This window comes from Eptatretus burgeri, chromosome 2, assembly GCF_056783735.1.
Source record: "Eptatretus burgeri isolate ZD-2024b chromosome 2, Ebu_testis_v1, whole genome shotgun sequence".
In the NCBI taxonomy this organism is placed as follows: Eukaryota; Metazoa; Chordata; class Myxini; order Myxiniformes; family Myxinidae; genus Eptatretus; species Eptatretus burgeri.
Window position 1 is genome coordinate 155,958,378 of NC_140962.1, and position 19,481 is coordinate 155,977,858.

Here is a 19,481-nt window from a genome sequence, read left to right on the forward strand (position 1 = left end):
GATGAGCTGATGGGAAAGGTAGAGAGTTCGTGAATCCTTTGTGCTGCTGCTGGCGAGAAACATCTTTTTGTCTTTGATGTCTGTTGAGTCTTGAACAATGTAGGATTTAGTTCCCTTCAGCTTGCCTTTCCACCGCTCTCGAGTCTGCTCCTTTAGTGATGCATTATTGGTGTAATTATCAAATATAACTCGCACTTGACAATATCCACGAGCCTTTGAGTCAATGAGTGTGACAAAGGATGTTGCAAGTTCTTTGCAAGTCTTGAAATTTTTGACTGCCATCAATTCCTGTACCACTCCCATTCCATCAACTACAAGACATGTCTCAGATCCCTCTTCAAACTCGGCAGGTTGTGCAGAAGCTTGAGCTGTGTCATTGGCCACCAGATCTTCTAGAAGCTTTATCACTGTGCTCTTGTCTGTAGTGGGATGAATAGATCCATCTGGTGCCATGAGAATTTTGTTGGTGTAGGCAAACTCATGTGTGTTGCGCGTGTGTGTTGCTTTACCATGACATGATTTGTGCCACACTGCATATTGGTTGTTCAGTTCTTTATCAGATATGCCACTCAGTTGTTGATGCAAACAAACATACTCAGGGTTTTGATATTGAGCCCTCTTGCTTATACAGTCCAACGATGATTGGTATGATTCCAGTTCTGGTAGTCGCAGATGCTCCAGTTAATGAACACCTTTAATGTCAGTGAACTCGTCTCCTTGACACAACAAGCAGATTCGAAAGTCAATGGAAGGTTCAGTTGCACGCTTCTTACATGACGGTTCTCCACAGGATGCCATGGTTAATCTGGAATCATAACCATAAGTGAAATTAAAAAGTTGCCATAAATTTCAATGCCTTAAGTATTTTATAGGATGGGATGTCCACTGTGCATTTTTGGTCTTCTGAAATAAAGCAGTAAGTTATTTGGTTCACAGTGGATATGCATCATATTGCAAGCAGAAAATATTCGTCAGATACCAGTAATAAGTGTCACATTCATACCAATATTTCTTGACATTAACATCAAACCTGTTGATATCCATGCAAACAGAGTTCAGATGAACAGTTGTCTCAACTACAATGCATTTGGTACCCAAACTCTATTTGCACACACTTTGAATTATATGTTCAAAATAACGTTAAATACCGAAAAATCATACATACAGGGTAAAAACAGCATCCATTTTGAAATTCAAAATGGAGGCCCGAAAAGCTAATAGAAAAACTGGTACCCATTTTTTTCTACATCAGTGAAGTTTATAGATGAGTTTAAACACAGGTGCCAAGAATCTACCCAAAATTTTGCTTTTTTTACATAAGCCCATAGACTATCAGACTCAACAAACTCGCTCTCTTCTTAGCTCCTTCCTCTTCTCCCTGGACAACGCTCCATCCCTTCGAGGTGATCCATAGCTCTGCGCCTTTTGCTCTTGCACTATATCCTGGCACCCCCGTTGATATTTACATCGGGGTTATACACGCAATTCCTTCACCACAATCCCTAATTAATTATTACCACGCACCGTCCCCTGTATGGTGCACATACAAACAAAACATTATTTAAGTTGATGTGTCCCGATACTACATCGTGATTGGCTAACTACTCGAATATGGACCAGGTTATTCGATACATTTCTATCTGTTCTATGGGAATGTCTACCCACCTCCCCCCCCGTCCTTTTTCACATACAAAACAACAAAAATAATAATAATGATAATCATTCCCTTCACACCGTGAGGGACGTAGGACGACCAAGGCAGTTTAATTTGGTTGAGGAGTAGTCCTGGACAGGTAGCCAGTCCGACGCAGGATACTCAAATGGTTAATTACCCCAGTAAGCTGGAACTAATTTTGTCAACCTCAGAAGGATATCCCTGCAATTGCAGACCAATCAGCCTTCTCCAAATCATCAGCAAGGTTATGGAATCAATCATCACTTCAGACATGAAATCCTTCCTCTTCTCCAATTGCTTGATTTCCGATCATCAATTTGGTTTCAGACCAGGTCACTCTACCCTGGATATGCTGCTTCTGCTCTCCAAACAATGGATGGAGGTCCTCAATGCCAGACATGAAATCAGAGCCATATCCTTTGACATATCGCATGCTTTTGACACGGTCTGGCACGCTGCCCTTCTCACCAATCTCTCTTCCAATGGTATCCAACGCCATCTCCACTCAGAGCTCGCTGACTTCCTCTCCTGTTGCATTCAACGGGTGGCCCTTAAGGCCCTGTCACACCTTGACGTTTTAGTCAGCGTATGGCAAGGTATGAAAATGTATGTAAAACGCTGGCGTACGCTGAACTTTTGATGTGTTTTTAAGTTTTGGGCGTATAATAACATGCTGGACGTATACATAACGTATTAGTAACGTACACAGAACATTTCAATCACATATAGATAACATACCAACGAATGCTGAGTACGTTGTCGGCGTTCACAACCTATGCCCAACGATAGTCCAACTTATGCATAGCGCGCAGAAGCGCATCGCCGACGATCACGTGGCGTAGGCTATTCATAGGCTGTGGCTCGACGATTTAAATCATAACCGCACTAGACATCGAAGTGTGAAGCCACTGTCACACCTTGACGTTTTTAGCCCAAAAGCTTGAAAGAAAGGACTTTTTTCCAGAGGATTGTTGAGAAAGTGGATGGGGGGGGGGGGTTCCATACAGTGCTTTCGGAGAGACATAGTGAGAGTTTGAGATTTGTCAGGATTGAAAGACATGTTCCACGTGTTGGACCAGTTTGTGATTTTACCCAGATCCGCAGTGAGCGAAGAAGCTGCTGTTTGCCGGTCTGAGGGATGACAGATGGTACGGCAGAGGGTGTGGTCATCAGCAAAGAGATAAAGAGGATTTTCCAGAGTCGGACAGATGATTGATGAAAACCAGAAAAAGAACAGGACCCAGAACGCTGCCTTGAGGAACTCCAGCCTGGACAGGAAGTGGGATGAAAGAACTCCACTTAAGGCCCTGTCACACCTTGACGATTTAGCCAGCGGAGGCCTGACATATGAAAAATTTGCTGAACCAAGCTGGCAGACGTCGAATACGTTATGGGTAAGTTTTGTATACGTTAAGAGCACGCTGGCATACATCGTAGTACGCTGGCAGACGTCGTAGTCCGCTGGCATAAGTCATCATACGCCGAGTATGTCGAGAAATTTTCAGCATGTTGAAAATTTCTCGACGTACTCAGCGTATGACACGTTCCACATACGCTGGCACAAGTTGTCGGCACGTTACGTGATTGTTGACACACGTTACTTGTACGTTACTCATAAGTCGAAACACGTCGAGGTAATGGTTCGCGTTAGTGTTCCAGACTCCCTGGTTTTTTTTTTTCTTCGGTATGACGGTGATGTTGACACTTCGATTTCTAGTGTGGTTATAATATAATATAATTAATAGGCTGCCGCTCAACGATTTAAATCATAACCGCACGAGAAATTGAAGTGTCAACATCACCGTCATACCGAAGAAAAACAAAAACAAAAAAACCAGGGAGTCTGAAACACTGACGCTAGCCATTACCTTGACATGTTTTGACTTATGAGGAACTTACAAGTAACGAGTGTCGACGTGTGTCAATGATCACGTAACGTGCTGACAACACGTTACTCATAGGTTAGAAATAAGTTTCGGGTATGCTAAACATTACCTCGACGTGTTTCGACTTATGAGTAACTTACAAGTAACGCGTGTCGACGTGTGTCAACGATCGCGTAATGTGCCTACAACTTAAGGCCAAGCGTATGCGGAATGTGTGAGTCATACGCTGGCATGTCGAAAAATTTCAAGCATGGAAAATTTGTCTAACACCTCAGTGTACTACGACGTGTGCCAGCGTACAAAGACGTATGCCAGCGTACCATGAAAAAAGCCAGCGTACTACGACGTATGCCAGCGTGCTCTTAACGTATATAAACTTACCCAAAACGTATTCGACGTGTGCCAGCGTTTTAGCCAAATTTTGCATATGTGAGGCCTCCGCTGGCTAAATCGTCAAGGTGTGACAGGGCCTTAAGTGGAGTTCTTTCATCCCGCTTCCTGTCCAGGCTAGAGTTCCTCAAGGCAGCGTTCTGGGCCCTGTTCTTTTTCTGGTTTTCATCAATCATCTCTCCGACTCTGGAAAATCCTCTATCTCTTTGCTGATGACCACACCCTCTGCCGTACCATCTGTCATCCCTCAGACCGGCAAACAGCAGCTTCTTCGCTCTCTGCAGATCTGGGTAAAATCACAAACTGGTCGAACACGTGGAACATGTCTTTCAATCCTGACAAATCTCAAACTCTCACTATGTCTCTCCGAAAGGACTGTATGGAAACCCCCCCCCCCCCATCCACTTTCTCAACAATCCTCTGGAAAAAGTCCTTTCTTTCAAGCTTTTGGGTCTCACTACCTGCCATGATCTTTCCTGGGAAAGCTACATTTCCAACCTGGCCTCCAAAGCCAGTCTGGGAATCCTGCGTCAAGCATAGTCCTTCCTCGGCCCACCTGAGCTCCTGACCACATGCAAAGCTTTCGTCCGCAGCCTGATGGAGTACTGCTCTCCTCTCTGGGCTGGTGCTCCTGCCTCTCAGCTTTTTCGGATTTTCGCAGTGGAAACCAAGGCATGTCGAATCATTGGTACCTCCAACAATAAGGCTGAGTCTTTGGGCCTCTCACTCTCTCACCGCAGGCAGATCGGTGGTCTTTGTGTCTTCTACAGTCTCCTCTCTGGTCTGCCCCCCTCCCTGTCTCTGCGATTTGTCCTCTCCGGTCTCTGCTATTAGTCCCCACCATATTTCCGCAGGGCGCTTAAGGTCTGCCAACAACCCCTTCTGGTAAAACTACCAAAATCACGAATCACTGCTCACCCTTCACCCTTTCATTCCTCTTTTTCCCCGCCTATGGAATAAACTCCCTTTCTCTGTTCAATACCTCTGTGGGGTGGAAGGAGGCAAGGGAAGTGGTGAGGTGGAAGGAGGCATGGGAAGTGTTGGGGTGGAAAGAAGCATGGGAAGTGGTGGGGTGGAAGGAGGCAAGGCAAGTGGTGGGGTGGAAGGAGGCAAGGGAAGTGGTGGGGTGGAAGGAGGCAAGGGAAGTGGTGGGGTGGAAGGAGGCAAGGGAAGTGGTGGGGTGGAAGGAGGAAAGGGAAGTGGTGGGGTGGAAGGAGGCAAGGGAAGGGGTGGGGTGGAAGGAGGCAAGGGAAGTGGTGGGGTGGAAGGAGACAAGGGAAGTGGTGGGGTGGAAGGAGGAAAGGGAAGTGGTGGGGTGGAAGGAGGCAAGGGAAGGGGTGGGGTGGAAGGAGGCAAGGGAAGTGGTGGGGTGGAAGGAGGCAAGGCAAGTGGTGGGGTGGAAGGAGGCAAGGGAAGTGGTGGGGTGGAAGGAGGCAAGGGAAGTGGTGGGGTGGAAGGAGGCAAGGGAAGTGGTGGGGTGGAAGGAGACAAGGGAAGTGGTGGGGTGAAAGGAGGCAAGGCAAGTGGTGGGGTGGAAGGAGGCAAGGGAAGTGGTGGGGTGGAAGGAGGTAAGGGAAGTGGTGGGGTGGAAGGAGGCAAGGGAAGTGGTGGGGTGGAAGGAGGCAAGGGAAGTGGTGGGTGGAAGGAGGCAAGGGAAATGGTGGGGTGGAAGGAGGCAAGGGAAGTGATGGGGTGGGAGGAGGCAAGGGAAGTGGTGGGGTGGAAGGAGACATGGGAAGCGGTGGGGCGGGAGGAGGCAAGGGAAGTGGTGGGGTGGAAGGAGGCATGGGAAGTGGTGGGGTGGAAGGAGGCATGGGAAGTGGTGGGGTGGAAAGAGGCATGGGAAGTGGTGGGGTGGAAAGAGGCATGGGAAGTGGTGGGGTGGAAGGAGGCAAGGGAAGTGGTGGGGTGTAAAGAGGCATGGTAAGTGGTGGGGTGGAAGGAGGCATGGTAAGTGTTGGGGTGGAAGGAGGCATGGTAAGTGTTGGGGTGGAAGGAGGCATGGGAAACAAGGCTGAGAGTCACTGAATGTGAAGGACTACTGAGAAAAAGAAGAGGAAAAACTTGCAACGCCTTCCTCTCGTCCTGAAACGAGGAAACCTCTTCGCAGAACCACTGTGCAGGAAGGGGTAACTCGGCCAAGCGGAAAAATAAATTTTCCAACCACCATTGAATATTTTCAAGGAGACCGTTGGTTCATTCGTTGGCTCCCGAAGGGAGTTCATCCGCCCTTCGTTCGGTGTTGTTTTTCATCCTGGTAGGGTGTCACAGTCAGTCTCTCTCTCCTGGCAAAGCCAGCGAGGGGGTGTCCGGTTTAGTCACTGACAACTTGACCATGCAGCAGGTAGCACTGGGTTACACGTTACCAGTGGCAGTCCAAAAAGGCTGACCCAACTTCAGAAAGTATATAATCAAAATATGATTTCTGTTTTGAGGATTGGACTCACATGCACTAAATAACTGGCAAAATCTGGAGTGAAATCTGAAAAATTGAAGAAAGCAGTGGTTTTCATGGGAATGTTCAATGACCAATCAGCTTGCTATTGCTTGGCAAGTCATTCTTTAACCATTTTGTTGGAGTGCTTGCTTGAGTGCTTAAGGTACTTGGCAAGCACTGTATAAGCTTGCTTGGATGTTTGTTTGTTTGCAAGCCATGGTGATGCACGTAAAAAGTACCCGCACTGTCCTTCTGCGAAACACAATCACAAACACAAATACAAAGTTCAGGCCCCACCTGCCTGCATTGGACCCCACGGTGTCAAGCCTGCCACTCCTCATCAACCGATGTTTGAAAGCAGCCATGGTGAGAGACAGTCGGCAGCGGTATACAGTAAATTGATTTTTTTTAAATCACAGCTGTTGTCATTTTTTGACATTCAAGACAATGTCAGTTGATAATGTAAATGAAGCACATATATTAGCGTGTGTTCTGTTGTCCAAGTCAAATTTGAAAAAAAGTTTAAAATTCAACGTTTACCTCGGAGCAATCATGCTCAACACCGCCCAGAGACCCTCGAAGACGGACTCCCTGATGGAATACTTCAGAGGTTATTAGGGGAGAGCGGTTTCCAAAAACCAAGCTCATTGCAGATGTTGCAGGGAATGTAAGGGCAGACGAAGGAACAGCAGGTGGGAACTCATTCATTCATCATTCATTCCTTTCATATAGTGTTCACCCTGAGATTGGAGTATTGTGTGTTCATGAACAACTGTAGAACTTACTGTGAATCCACTTTCTATCAATCCCTTCCTCCCATCTCTTCGTTGTCCACAGTCAGCCAAAGCTCCTACCTCTCTCTCCTCCCTCTCTCACCCCTCTTCCAACTTTCATGAAGTGATAAACAATGGGTGGTTGTGATAAGTTCTCACAGATGGTTGTGTTGTGCTGTGGAGTTTGTGTTGTGTTTTGAGCCCGGCATGTCGGGGAATGTGCAGGTTGGGCAGATTGGCACGGCCGTCGGGGCTGCTGATGGGTTCGATTCCGCAGTTTGAATTTTGGGATTGGGCTCGGGTTGAGAGATTCTGGGGCTTATCACATTTTGGTTGTAAAGCGTGTGCTGAAATTAAATGAAGGCACAAACACTGGCATCTCCGAGCCTTTATAAGCATTACAGATAAAATGTGATGGGCTCTAGGGTGTCTTGGTCTGAGCTGGGTTTCGTGGTTGGGCTTGGTGGCGGGTGTGGCTGCTGGAGGGGATTGTTCATTTGGTTCACGCACTCTTTGGCACTCCGGGCAGTATGTGGCCCCCTCAGAGAGTACATGCAACATAAATACAAGAAGACAGGAAGGAACCTGCAACATGAATAGAATTGGATTTTCGAGAGAGTATGACATAAATGCCACGAACATGAACAAGTGTCTCGGATGCAGTTGGTGAAACATGTGGTTGCATGGCATACACGTCTCTTACCGGCGGTGCTGTCTGTGTGGGGTTCAGTATGGTTGCCCAGGCAACAAGAATGGTACACCGGAGAGCACAAGTACCCCAGGCCAGGTAGGTCAGCGCACGGCTGGCTATCGTTGTGCAATCTCAGTCCCAGCAAGCAGCAATTGCAGCAGGCCTGTAAGAGGTCGTCGTGGGAGTTCATTATGGGAATTAGGGTTGAAAGTTCATTGTGGGAATGAAGAGTGATTACAATGATCTGCAATCTCAATGTGTACACATTCTTAACCAGATTGTTGTTTGTTTCATTTTTTTGTGTTGTTCATAGGATTGTTTTGAAGTAAGTTATGTACTTTTATAAACGATGTACATTTCACAGCATTCTCCTCAAATGTAGCAACTCGGGTAAAGCGCTTTTGAGATAGGATGTGAAAAGGAGGAAAACGACCCGCAGATGAATCAGGACGGGAGGACTCTTACTTGATGCATGTTCCCAGCACACTGATCGGCCCGATGCTCACACCTATGGTTCTGTCTTGCAGTGGCCATGCCTTCTTGGCATGTCCACTCCTCCAAAGAGGCCAGACAACACCTCTCACCAACCATCCTACCAATGGCAAACCAACCAGGCATTCCAACGTCTTATTAGTGTGTGTGTGTGTGTGTGTGTGTGTGTGTGTGTGTGTGTGTGTGTGTGTGTGTGTGTGTGTGTGTGTGTGTGCGCGTGTGCGTGTGTGTGTGCGCGCGCGTGCGCGTGCATGCGTCAGTGACAGTGTGACATAATTTACAGGCAGTTCAAGTGACCTGAAATTGGGAGGAATGAGGGTTTTTTTCCAGAGTGAAGGGGTGGGGGAAAGATGGGGTGAGGGGCTTGATGATTTGGGATACAGGATAAGGAGTGGTTGAGGTACGAACAAGTAACAAGGGGATATCTATTGATTGCATGCACAAGTACAGTAGCTTGTCATGTCTGACTCCCCTCCCCCCCCCCCACCCCACCAAATCCCCCAAGCATCCTGAATGCCCTTGACCTGACCAGCCCAGCCCTTCACCTTCCCTCCCCTTACTCCTATCTTTCCCAAACTACTTTCCCTTCTCTCCTTCATTACATCCACACACTTTAATTGCTGGTTGTACCATCAATGATGCGTGGCTATGCTGCTGATGCAATGCCCAGCACATGAGGGGAGGAATATGGAAATTGGCCATGGATGGTGCTGGTGATAACCTGTCCACCAGTTAATACGGGCAGGCAGGTCACCAGCTTGACGTCCATCCAAGGGGACAGCACATTCGATGCGTGTCCATACACCCTGCAAACAATTTACAAGTCGGGCTAGGAAGCAAACCCAGGCTAAACAGTTCATGGACAGGTGTACTGCATCTGAACTATCCTGTTGGACATGTATCTTTGCCAAATGAAAGACGAGGGACGGATGAGTGACAGTCATCCACGCAATAAGCCAACGCTTCCAGCCGAAGACACACTCACCCACAGTACTCCATGGTGGAGGACATCAGGAGAAGGTCTTCACATCGTTGTTGTTGTCTGGCCCAGCGTTGTCCATAGCCGCAGCATTGCATCACCGTGGTCATGAGAATCTCGGTTGCCTGAGCTACAACACATGCATGACATAACAAATCATGTAATATATGGACAGGTAGCTTGCATGCTGCACCAGGAACATGGAACAAGTGTTGATGACACAAACTCCTCTCAATCCCCCCCATCCAATCCCCCAAGCACAATGGACTATCTCTGGCAATGCACACTTATCCAGAACCACCTCATGTTTATCCGTGTGGTGCACCATCCACCTTATCATGAAAACTCCATATTTACCCCTCCTGTTAACTTTGATCATCCAGTAACGAGCTATCCAATCTCCTCTCTATCTCAACCACAGTGACTTCTACGACCACCATGCAAATTGTCTGGGAGTTAGCTAAGCAAGGCATTGCTGCTAAGGCCTTCTGCGATTCCAAGAGCCTAACCCAATCAGTAAACTTTCCAATGCTCACCCACCTCTGGTAACAGATAACGGTTGTGGAATTCCCCCTTCTGGAACTGCCAAGCATAGATGATGTTTCCTCCATGGTTTCAAGCAAGATGTGCACCCGCATCTCATGTGTTCTTCTTTACCCCCATTAACTCTTTGCAACACAACCCTAGCTCTTAATCGCAGCTTACTGTTTTCTTCCCCTCTTCACTCTCTTTTTCCTGCTTCTTCATTCCTTGGCTATTGTGTCCAACTTACCCCCCTTCCCCCACAAATGTCACTACATTGCTTTTTTACCCTCTGCCACCTCACTCTTCCATGACCTGAGATTCTGTATGCAAGAAACATATCAACGGTGCTTCCCCCCTGGACCAGGCAGCGACAGCCCCTCTTGGCTTCTCCATGTTCTTATCAAAGCCGATATATCTCTGACTAATGTTGGAGAGCGAGCTCAAGGCCACAGAATATGGCTATTCACAAAGGCCAACTGGCAGGAACTGCAATCTGACCTATCAAAAGGATTGGGTTGTATCTGATATTGATATTCCACATGGGTATTATTTCACAAAAACACTCTCTCTCTCACTTTCTCGTGATTGTTTATCCCATCCCATCTGCGATGATCTCATCCATCCTCTTGCTGCTGGTACATCAAATCCTGTGTTGAAGCAGCTTGTTCTCTCAATATGAAAGGCTAATCCGGTAGAGGGCAACTTTCGGTTCCTCAGTGAGGCTCACAACCAGTGTGTGTCCATCCTTGGGCAATCCAGTAAACATCAAATTGCTAATTTCAAGACTGACATCTCAAAATAGTCCTTTTCCGACATATCATGGTGGTGCCTTGTCGATGATCCCCCTTCATCCCCTCACCTCAAAGAGTCTCACTGCAAACTTGAAGTTCACACATTCTGACTGGTCTCGAGTAGCTTGTCTCCAAACCTCATGTTCCCAACCTATCCGACTGTGTCCCCACCTGACAACCTTGTACCTAAACGTACCTACTAGACTGTTTCTTTCTCACCGGAGGTAGAGGAGGTTCTGTCCTGCTGAGACGATGCACGCGACCACATGTTGTTATGTGCACAGGAAAGAGTGGTGGGGTAGGGAGACGGTGGTGTTTGTTATCAGAAAATGCCGAGGTTTCTGGGCATTATTCGGCATGAGGAGAGTGAGGAAAATGATGAACGATGAGCCATCTTGAAGGAGCAGGGAAAAAAACAAAAGTTAATGGCCCCACTAACTGACTGAATGACTGACTGGAGGACATCATTATAGCTTTAATCAACAGCTCATCTCGACGACGAGCTCAAAACAAAAAACAAGGTGAAGCCACGAAGCCTCGTCGAACCCCGTGGCAAGATGTCGATAATTAATTACCGACTGTTTGAATGTCAGTCGTACCGTGACGATGTCGATTAAGTACATACTATGGGTATAGGAGCATACCTTTTAAACCCTTTCGACTCCTTGACGCTTTAGGCATTTTCGACTCTCAGATGCCTTTAGACATTTCCATACTTTAAACTCCTTAGACCCCTCTAGACCTTCAGACCCCTTGAAAGGCTGTGGACCCTACAAACCTGTTTGACCCTATAGACGCCTTTGACCCAAACTACTATTGAAATGTACCCTTTTAAACCCCATTAAACCTGCAGACCCTTGAGAGCCTTGAGACACATTTCAATATTTTAAACCCTTTCAACTCCTTAAGACCTTTTCATCGTTCAGATTACTTAGACCCCTTGACCCATAAGATTGATTAGAGTGGTAAGACCCCATATTAAACCTCTACGCTCCCTTTAGACCCAAACTCCCAATGGAAGACACCCTTTAAACCTTTATAACCCTGAAGACTCTTATAGACCTCTCAGGACCTTTTGGACTTCTTCAACCACGACACCCTTAAGACACCTTAGATTACACCCTTTGGACCTGTAAACCCGTTAGACCCGTTTAAACACACACCACAGAAACATCAAAAGTCTTCTTGCAAGATACAGACTCTACCTTTTTCAGCAAGTAATGCGCAAACTCTACCCACCTACCCAAAACGCAAATTACGGGCAGGTACTCTGCTCGTGATGAATAAAATCAAGAACATCCATTGCACGATAAGATCCCAATGGTCCACGCCAAAATGGAGTAACCCACATAACAAATAAATGTCGAAGCCATACCGGCTCAAGGCCGTTTCAGAGTGATTGAGTTTTTGAATTGCTGAGTCTGCACGCAACTACAAACAAATGTAAGGCCGGTTTTCAGGAGGCCGAGCAGGATAAGCAGCTGTTGACAATTCCATTTTGTCATGGAGATGATGCATCAAACTTAAAGCATGTGTTCCACTTCAAAGGCACCATCTCATCCTTCAGATTGCAGACGAGTCGACCACAAGTGCCACATTTAGAGACAGCTTCTATTGAGGAAATGTGATGTTTACTAAAGTGTGTAAAGTCTCTGCATCTAACACCCATGTTTACCTTAAACACAAATGTATCATTATTCATCAAAAGGCCATTGTCAGCCATTTTCCTCATGGTATGCAGCAAATGCAATTGTCCTAAGAGAGACAGGCTTGTTGAATGAACCATTTAACCGGCGATGCTTAAACACCATTGACTTGACATCTCAAGCTTCATCTTATCTTGCTTATCGAACATGATATTGAGGATGGCCGTGTTGACAGGCCATTGAAAGAAAGATGAGACTTGAAAACATCTCAAAATGCAAAGCTCGTCCACGTTCGCTTTGTACACAAACTCAACTGAAAGAAAACAAAAGCTAAAAAAAAAAAAGAGAAAAGCAAATTTTATTTATTAGTGTTCTCCATATTCACATAAATTAAGGTTTGTTGAAAATTTGATGACAGAAGCTCAAATGGTAAATTAGACAGTTCATAGAACACATTACCCCACCACTGTCTTTATCAATGACGACGACATGGGCAGGGTCAATGAGTGGCAAATTTGATTGGTCGTGACTCGTGATGAGGTAAAATGCTGTAATATTTTGTCGAAGCACAGCTAAACAGGAGGGTTTTGAAAGTGCAAAAAAGGTGATGTGTGTTTTACAGTGTTCAAGTATACAATTAAATTGAAATAAAATAAAGATTTTAAAGGTCATCAAAAAAATATTCCAGAAGTTTATCGCCATTGCTGCAGTGGCTTTTACACCACTTTATTTAACAACATTACATTGGTTACTAGCAGGGGTACCCAGCATTTTTTTGCGCGTGGAGGCCTAAAATAACATGGGCGGGAGGAAGGGTAGGACAACTGAATATGAGATGGGATAAATCTGTGCATGAGAGACAGAGAGACAGAGAGCAGGTTTCTTTGAAATAATTCCCAGGACAAGGTGATGTTGGAGAAAGTAGCGATGGGAGACCAGACTAGAAGTTTAATGGCTGCTTGGAGACCCTGCCAGTCGGCTTGAGTGAAATGCCAGACTCGATGGCACTGAGGTGGTTCTCTAATAACAGCTAGAGAGATGTCTACTTTGACATTAAACCCTCTTTCTTTCTCAAGGTATCTAGACATGATAGAGTGACTCAAAAAAAAAAAAAAAAAAAAAAAAAAAAACTTGTTTTTCTAATTTTTCAAACATTTTTTTGGCTGACAACACTCCCAGGCACTCACTGATGAACCTCTGAAAGATTGGCGAATATCCGTTCAGCAATCTGGGAAAAATGGCAACACACACACACACACACACACACACACACACACACACACACACACACACACACACACACACACACACACACACACACACACACACACACACACATACACATACACATACACACACACACACACACATACACACACACACACACACACACACACACACACACACACACACACACACACACACACACACACACACACACACACACACACACACGGTTTTCATTGAGATTCCACAGTGACATAAACAGGACCACAGGACAGTAGTGCTACTTCATGACTGGTCCACAAATGGTCAAAGCTGAACGCTCACCTCACCTCCACTAACAAGTTTCCCTTTTCTCTATCATGTGGAACCTTATTCCTGAGTCTGTCATGGGCTCTTTCTCTCCAGGCCTTCAAGTCTGCCACCCACAATCACCTTCATCTCTCCCTCTGAGCTTTTCGACACCATCTACTTTGCGCTTCAATCATTGTGCTGTATTCCGTCGGTACATTATTGTAGCATTGTTTCCCTTATGTCCCACTTTGTCATCTCTTTTCCACCTGTAGTTCTGCTTTTCAATGAACCAAGACTCCTGTATAAAAGTCACGTGACTATGTACTAATCGACAAGGCAGATGTGTCGTTTATGGCTGTGTTCACCAGAAATTAGTGATCATGCAAATGTCAACCGAACAAATGTCTTGGTAATAAAATGAAAGATCCTGGATTGGAAATATTTTCCTTTGAAGGATTTGAATGGTTGATAATGTAATTATTGTTGTTGTTACGGGTGTTATAATGTTGTGTTATAATGTAATTACTTACAGTATAGCACGTGCAAGGTTATTATTGTTTTGGCGCATAATCGTTTAATATTTGTCATGTTAAACAAGCGTGGTGAAATATGATCTCGGTTAACGATCACAACAAGAGTGTGAGAGGTATTGCCAGTACGTAACACAACTCACAATGAAGGTCAGCAGCAGTCCTCATGGAGCAAAGATTTGCACAGTCAACTGGAAGGATAGCCCAGGCTGGTCGAGGCTTTGGAGGTCGTGGGCAGCCGTGTGATTGACTTTTGAGATGGAGTGTGATTGGCTTTTTCAGCCATTTGATAAGCTGTGTAACAGGCAGGGGTGTGCCTGGAACAAAGCTTATAAAAGTGCATTTATTGTCAGGTCAGGCCAGATTACATCTGGGGCTTGCTACAGGTACCATGTCAACATGTACTAACTTGTTTCATGGTCGGGTTTCATGGCCACTAGAAAAACCTTCATTCCGCAAAACACAAAAAACGCAAAGAAAATTAAAAACCTACTCCATGGGAGTACCTCCTGTGCAGCTGCCCCCGCAGGGTGGTTCACCGGATGACGGGATTAGGGCAAACCCTTCAGGACCCACACTTTTTCATGACAGGAGGAAAACTGTGGGGTAATCTTCCCAGGTCAGATTGCGGTAGTGTTTCAGGTTGGTGTGGAGGTGTCCACCAGACCGTGGCCTCCTTGGGTTAACCTGGGGTGGTCCCTTCGGTTGGGTGCCTGGTATGTCCTATCCCCAAGAGAGGATGATCACGTGTCTGTTATCATCTGAGCTCAAGCATTTGAACAGAGGTATTACTGCACTCTCTGAGGTTCGGAGACCGGATTGCGGCGAGATAATGATGGGTGGTGGCACCTACTACTGTCTGGTTGCCCTGATGGTTACCATGCCCAAGGAGTTGCTGCAGCTGTGTCCAACAAGCTGACTCCAATGATAATTGAGGTAACACCGGTCAACGAGCGTATGATGAGACAAAGGATTCATCACTCCTTGGGTGTCGTTTCCCTGGTCTCGAAGTATGCTCCAACTGAGGCGAGTGATCTCAACATGAAAGACGCATTCTATGCCACGCTCGAGTCTGTGGTTGATCATTGCCCTAAGTGAGATACTCTTCTAGTCTTTGGGGATTTCAATGCATCGGCTGAAACTGATAGGGATGGTTATGAGACATGTGTTGGTACCCATGGGTCTGGAACTGTGAACCAGAACAGCACCAAGTTCCTTGACTTTGAAAGAAATCATGAACTGAGGATTGCTGGTTCATAGTTTGTGCCCACAGACTCATTAGTGGCCTTAGTATTCCAACACTGTTGGTGTAGCAAAGGAGATTGACCATGTGCTCATTGATGGTCACTGGAGGATGATCCAGAACTGCAGGGTCTACTGGAGTGCTCAGTTCCTCAACACCAACCACAGGCTTATTGCAGCAACTCTGAAGTTTCAGCTAAAATCTGGGAAAATGGTACCATCCCAGCCAAGGCTGGATGGTGGCAAGGTCAAGGATGAGATGGTAGCTGAGGAGTTTGCGAATATGCTGAGTGGGCATTTGGGTGGGGAGGGGGTGGGATCTGGGTGCTTTTGAGAATACTGAAGAGTTATGGAGTGCCTTCAAGACCACCATCCTTGATGTTGCCAGTAGATGTCTTCGAACTCACCAGAGGGCTAATAAGAATTTTGTCTCTCAAGGGACATTGGTTACCATTGACTAGAGTCGCAGGACCAGGCTTAATGGCAGAGCTGAGATGTTCAGTAAGTTGAGGCGTAAAACTGTACCTGTGCACTGAAGGTGGACAAGGAGGCCTATGTGTTAAGAATCTGTGTGGGGGTAGAACATCACCTGTGGTAAAGTGGTTCTCGTCTGGTTTACAGGAAAATTCAAGCATTGCATTGCTCCAAGGACATCCCTTTGTGTACTGCAGTTCGAGCAGAGGGTGGTAGGCTCTTGACAGAGGAGTCCGAAGTGAAGTACCGCTGGGCCGATTACTTTGAACGGGTGTACCAGGATGAGCCACCAGCTGTTGAGTTGGATGTCAGAGGTATTACTATCCACATTGCTGACCCTCCAATCAACTGTAATCCACCTTCGTTTGTGGAAACAGGCTAGAGTGAACCAGTTGAAATGAAGTAAATCTCCTGGGATCTGTGGAATCCATGCTGAACTTCTCAAGGCTTGGAGAAATGCTACACTCAGGTCATTGCATGCGGTTCTGTGCTCTGCCTGGAACACAGGCATCATCCCGACTGAATTGAAGAGGTGCCTTGTTGTCCCTCTCTGGAAAAGGAAGGGTGATCGCCAAGACTGCAACAACTCCCAAATGGTGACGCTGCTCTCAGTGCTGGGCAAGGTCTTTGCTCGGATAATTATTGATAAGGTTTGCCATCATCTGCTTGAGCACCACCACCCAGAGCAGTCAGGCTTTACACCAAAGAAGTCAACAATTGACCGTATCCTTGCTCTTCTGATCCTCACCGTACACAGACGAGAGTTTCGGCAGGGGCTGCCTGTAGCTTATGTTGATCTCTGTAAAGCATTTGATTCAGTGAATCAGGATGCCCTCTGGAGGATTCTTGGTCTTCGTGGGGTGTCACCAAAACTGATCAATCTGATGTCTGAACTCTACTCTGGTACTGAGAGTGCTGTGAGATGTGGTGATACCATCGCTGACCAATTCCACTTGTTACTGAAGTTCATCAGGGGTCTGTACTGGCTCCCAATCTTTTCAGCGCTTGTATGGACTGGATTCTGGGAAGAATGTCGGAGAGATCAGGCTGTGGTGTATCATTTGGGAATGTCAAGAACTCTGACTTTGGTTTCGCTGATGATGTAGTCATCTTTGCTGAGACTGGATATCCTTTTGGGGACCCTCGAGGTGTTGAATGAGGAGTCGGAGCCGCTGGGATTTCGGGTTTCCTGCGTCAAAACTAAGATCCTGGCTTTTTAAAAGATTCACTTACCTTGGCACTGATATTCATGTCTCTGCTGGCTGTGAGCCAGAGGTCAATGGACGCCTGGGTCCGGCCTGAGGAGTCATGGATTCACTGGATCATGAGGTGTGACGCTGTTGGTACCTGTGAAGGACAAAAGTCTGAGACTTCAGGTCCATGCTGCTTTCTTGCTCTATGGATGTGAGACTTAATTCCTTTGGTACCAGGTCCCTTCAGAGAATCCTTGGCTATCGCTGGTCAGACTTTGTGCCCAACGAGTGGTTGCTGAGAAAGACTCAAATGAGAGTTGTTACCTGCATAGTCTGTGAGCGTTCGCTGCGGCTGTGTGGACATGTAGCTCGTTTTCCTGACGCTGATCCTGCTCACCAGATTCTCTCAGCGAGGAGCCTCGTGAGTGGAGGAGACCAATTGGCCGACCACATGCCTCGTGTTTGCAGCAGGTTGACCGGCATCTCAAGGAAATGGGGAAGGGCCATGCATCTGCCTGGGGGATGGCCAGATGGAGGTCCCTGGAGTACCGGCGGAAAGTGGACGCAGCGACGCGCTGCTCCGTCGCATCGCCGGACCTGACCTGATGCGCATTGCTGGACCTGACCTGAGGCACATCGCTGGACCTGGCCTGAGGCACATTGCCAGACCGACACGCTGCTCCGCATGCATGCTCCCATACCTGACCTGAGAGGAAGAGAGATTGATGTGCAGTATAAAGAGGGTGAGATGAATGAAGGAGCACACCAGGGGAAAGATGTTCATGAAATTGCTTTCCTGGGGATTGCATTCTGTCATGCTCTGAAATGGGGGTTGGGGAGTGGAGAGGGTTGGGGAGGGTATTCTTCCTTCGAGATGAGGGCACTCAAGGAGGCTCGGAGTTCATCAGAGTGGAACCTAACTCAGCTGTCTGGAGCATCCTTTGTTGGGATGTTGTTTCTGCAAAGCCTGTGAGCCCATTTCAGACCATTCCTCATGCTGGTGATATCCAGCAGCAATAAAATGGAAGTGTTCCTCACATGACACTGATGTCAAACTGGTACGCTTTGGACAGGATCTAAAGAAAGCACTGTTTCTCAGAACAACTATGCTGCACTGATCTTATAACGTGGTCTTCTGGTACTGCTTTGTTCACTATGTCACAATTGTCTTTGTTATAACTTGGTTGCAACTGCTTCCACCGATTACTGCACAGTCAAGTCAATGATCCAAAACCTCTCATAAGCTGAGTCACAACCAGCTCCATGACTCGGTGTGTGGTTGCTGTCTTCTTGGATGTGGTCACCTGAGTGCAGCCTGTGAGTGGTTGTGACTCATGAGCAGATGAATGCATGTTTTCACAAATGTTCTATAAAACATGCAGCCTGCATATAAAAAAAAATTAACATGGGGCAATATCCCTGGGTAGCTGAGCTAGTAGCGGCTGGATGACCCACAAAATATGTCACAGAGAAGAAAATAAATACCTTCAGATTTTTTTTTTTTTTTTGCAGTGAACAATCTTTAGTACATCACTGGTTATGAAAGTTGTGGTCAAGTTTCATCAAAATCGTATGTGTGGTTTCGGAGAAGAAAGCAAATGCATATTTTGGGGGGCAACCCCCCCCCACCCCCTCCACTATAGATCCCAATTTTTTTTAATGCCATGAACAAACTTTGGTACAGATATGGTGATGAAGGTTGTGGTAAAGATTCATCGAAATTGTGTGGTTTCAAAGAAGTTGTTTGTGGACGAACGGAGTGACAGATGGACGAGACTGACAGCACCATCCTATAAGCTTCCTAGAACTCCGTTCAAGGTAAGCTAACAAGAGCGAGAATTGTTTTGCAATATATGTCCCCTACCAATGTGATATTTTCAAAGTCCACAAAGGGCATAACTGTGTGAAAAATTGACAATGCACCCTGAAAGTCGAATTTGTTCTGCAACTGAACATAATAAAGCCATGTACCAAGTTTTAGTAGAAGATGTTGAAGGGTATGGGAAAAGTCTGAAAAACCACAGGTGTGACAGATGGACAGACGGAGAGCAAGCCTATAGTCCCCTCCTGTGAAACCGGTAGGGGACAAAATAACCATCTCTCAGAACTTCTGCTGTGCTCATGGAGATGAGGAACTTTGTTCCAGCTTGGCCTGGTTCTGCAATATTCATGTTCTAAACTTGCAAGTGGAAACAAGTCATCAGAGGGAGGTGCTGTACTTACCTGAGATATACCATTA

At 46.4% G+C, this 19,481-nt stretch overlaps 1 protein-coding gene across 1 annotated transcript in view; it reads right to left on the bottom strand.

Moving 5' to 3' along the window:
* Positions 1-19,481, bottom strand: part of LOC147033653 (fibulin-1-like) — a 92,316-nt gene that overhangs the window by 57,127 nt on the left and 15,708 nt on the right. The window contains 3 exon segments of the mRNA XM_085871738.1: positions 7,865-8,015; positions 8,318-8,444; positions 9,330-9,453. Coding sequence (XP_085727864.1) covers positions 7,865-8,015; positions 8,318-8,444; positions 9,330-9,453 — 402 coding nt within the window.